At 39.7% G+C, this 2,955-nt stretch overlaps 1 protein-coding gene across 1 annotated transcript in view; it reads right to left on the reverse strand.

The window, feature by feature from the left end:
* Positions 1-268: 268 nt before the first annotated feature.
* Positions 269-2,955, reverse strand: part of LSM6 (LSM6 homolog, U6 small nuclear RNA and mRNA degradation associated) — a 14,860-nt gene continuing 12,173 nt past the window's right edge. The window contains exon 4 of the mRNA XM_040250424.1: positions 269-669. Coding sequence (XP_040106358.1) covers positions 635-669 — 35 coding nt within the window. The 3' untranslated portion in view covers positions 269-634. The remainder of the gene's footprint in view (positions 670-2,955) is intronic.

Below are 2,955 nucleotides of genomic sequence, written 5' to 3' on the forward strand. Positions count from 1 at the left end.
AGAAGATGCAAAATGACTGTGCACAGGCTTGGCGTCAAAGGAGTGTTTCTACCTACCTGGTAGGCTGCAACCCTCAGAACCGCCCCACTCCTTTTGTGGAAGTGCCACTATGAGACCCCCAATTCTATTTCCTATCGAGGTGATGGAGCCAGAGGCTGAGCATCTGGTCTTGGGGAAACTATGCAGCCTTAGACCTGAAACCGGACGCCTGGTGGCACACCTTCCCTTGAGCCCCCTGCATGGCAAACATGAGAGGACACGAGAAGGCCATCTCTACAGTGTTTTAATTAGCCTCACGTCCATCATTTCGGTCAGTCCCACAAGCAAAGCAGTCAGATCAAATGGTGTTGCTTGAAAACTTCCGTGTAGGGAGAAAAAAATATTCTTTCCACTTTAAAAAAAAAATCTTTTTGCTTTCTGCACACTGACATGGAGGTAAAAGAAAAAAAATGACTGCAACTTAAATATGAAAGAACTCTTTACAATTAAATCCACAATTTTACACATTTATCTCAATCATGTGTCAGTGGAAAATCACCAACTATTACAAAATAGGAAAAATTATATGACACAAGAAACAAAAAACTTGATAAAAAATATATCTCGGTATGAAAAGTACTGTGTCTTGGTGTCTTCACATCCTCCTCTTCTGTGTACTTATATACAACACTGAAAAGAAAAAAATGAACAAACTGAAAAAAACTGCTCTTAAGTATCATAACAGCCAGTTTTAACGGCACACAGACTTCAGCCTGATACCTCTGCAAATTTCAAAGTAATCTTCAAACCACACAATAAGTTCTAGAACTACTGTGAGGCTAATTTTATGATTTGAGACCTGGGTTTGATGTCTCAGAGGACTGTGTTCTGGTCTTAGCCATATGTCTGGCTAGACTTGCAAATCATGAACAAGGGGATAAAATAAAATGTATGTGTCTGGAATCTTAGAATGGTTTATAAATTACAAGTATAACAATTATGCTTATAGTCAAAGCATATTAGTAAATCTACCAGGCCAGACTTCAGACTAAAAACAGTTAGTTTCATCCATCTCTTCAATATAATCACTAAACTTCCTGTTTACTTTTTAAAAATTACATAAGGGTAAACAACAGCTGAGGAGTTTTAAGTTTTTGTTAAAGACACCAAAGTCCTTCTTCTGAGTTCCCTGTAAAGGGTCAACCTTTGGTGTTATCCAAAGTCTTACCCAGCTAGTCCTCTCATGACCACCCACACAAACTCTTCAGGGTATGTGTGGCACTTCAGAACCAGACCGCACTGGACGACTGGCTCACGAGAGGCAAGTTTCCACCAGGGGTTACCACCCCTTCTACGCCCGTGCCTATGCCGATTCTGATAACTTTGTACAAAGTGAACATTAACAGGTATCTTGATCAAAGGATATGGTACAGATTAATCAAATAGGCCAGGATCCTCTTGAAGAGCCTAGGATGTGAATTATGGAGTCTCCCCATGGAAAAAGTTACATAAAGGAAAGCATCAGAAGGACAGTGGAAACACCCCAAGGAAACTGGCCAAGTTTGAGATGCAGAGTGTTATGTGACAGGATCCACCTTATCACCTCTCACAGAACCCACAGCTGACTGCTGTTATCAGCTGTCTTGAGATGAGGAAAGATCATTAACATTTCTCCGTGAGCGGAAAGAGTCAAACAAAAACAATATTAAAGACAGGAGGCCTATTCTTCTTCACACTGGAAGAACTGAAAAGGGATATAAAGATACGCTGTGACCAAATGTTCATAGAAAAACTATTTACAAGAGTCAAGACGTAAAAGCAACATTAAGTGTCCACTGATAGATGACAGACAGATGGATAAAGAAGAGTACATGGAGTATTATACAATGGAATATTACTCAGCCATAAAAAAAGAACAAAATAATGCCACTTGCAGCAATATGCACGGACCCAGAAATTACCATACTAAGTGAAGTAAGTCAGATAGAGAAAAAGAAATATCATGTGGTATCGCTTACATGTGGAATCTTAAAAAATGATACAAATGAACTGATTTACAAAACAGAAGCAGACTCACAGTTGCCGAAAACAAGCTCATGATTACCACAGAGGAAGTGGGGACAGATAAATTAGGAGTTTAGGAATAGCAGATATAAACTACTATACACAGATAAAAACTATATAGAGAGATATATAGTTTTATCTTTACATAGATATCTCTACATATAGTTTTTATTTGTATAAAGGTCCATATAGTCAAAGCTATGCTTTTCCAGTAGTCATGAACGGTTGGACCGTAAAGAAGGCTGAGCATCAAAGAACTGATGCTTTTGAACTGTGGTGTTGGAGGAGGCTCTTGAGAGTCCCTTGGACTGCAAGGAGATCAAACCAATCAATTCTAAAGGAAATCAACCCTGAATATTCATTGGAAGGACTGATACTGAAGCAGAAGCTCCAAAACTCTGGCCACTTAATGTGAAGAGCCGAGTCATTGGAAAAGATTCTGATTCTGGGAAAGATTGAAGGTGAAAGGAGAAGGGGGAAGCAGAGGACGAGATGATTAGATAGCATCACCAACTCAATGGACATGAGTTTAAGCAAACTCCAGGAGATGGTGAAGGACAGGGAAACCTGGTGTGCCGCAGTGCATGAAGTCGCAAAAAAGACACAACTGAGCCACTGAACAACAACAAATGCAGATAAACCACAAGGTTCTACTGCAGAGGACAGGGAATTATATTCAATTTTATAAACTATAATGGAAAAAATCTGAAAATAATATATATATACATTCAGGGTGTGTGTGTGTGTGTGTGTCTGTGTCTGTGTGTGTCTGTGTGTGTGTGTGTGTCTGTGTGTGTGTGTGTGTGTGTGTGTAACTGAATCACTTTCCAGTACACCAGAAACACAATACTCGGTGTGTGTGTGTGTGTGTGTGTGTGTGTGTAACTGAATCACTTTCCAGTACACCAGAAA

The sequence above is a fragment of the Oryx dammah genome, unplaced genomic scaffold (assembly GCF_014754425.2).
Source record: "Oryx dammah isolate SB20612 unplaced genomic scaffold, SCBI_Odam_1.1 HiC_scaffold_12, whole genome shotgun sequence".
Taxonomy (NCBI): Eukaryota; Metazoa; Chordata; class Mammalia; order Artiodactyla; family Bovidae; genus Oryx; species Oryx dammah.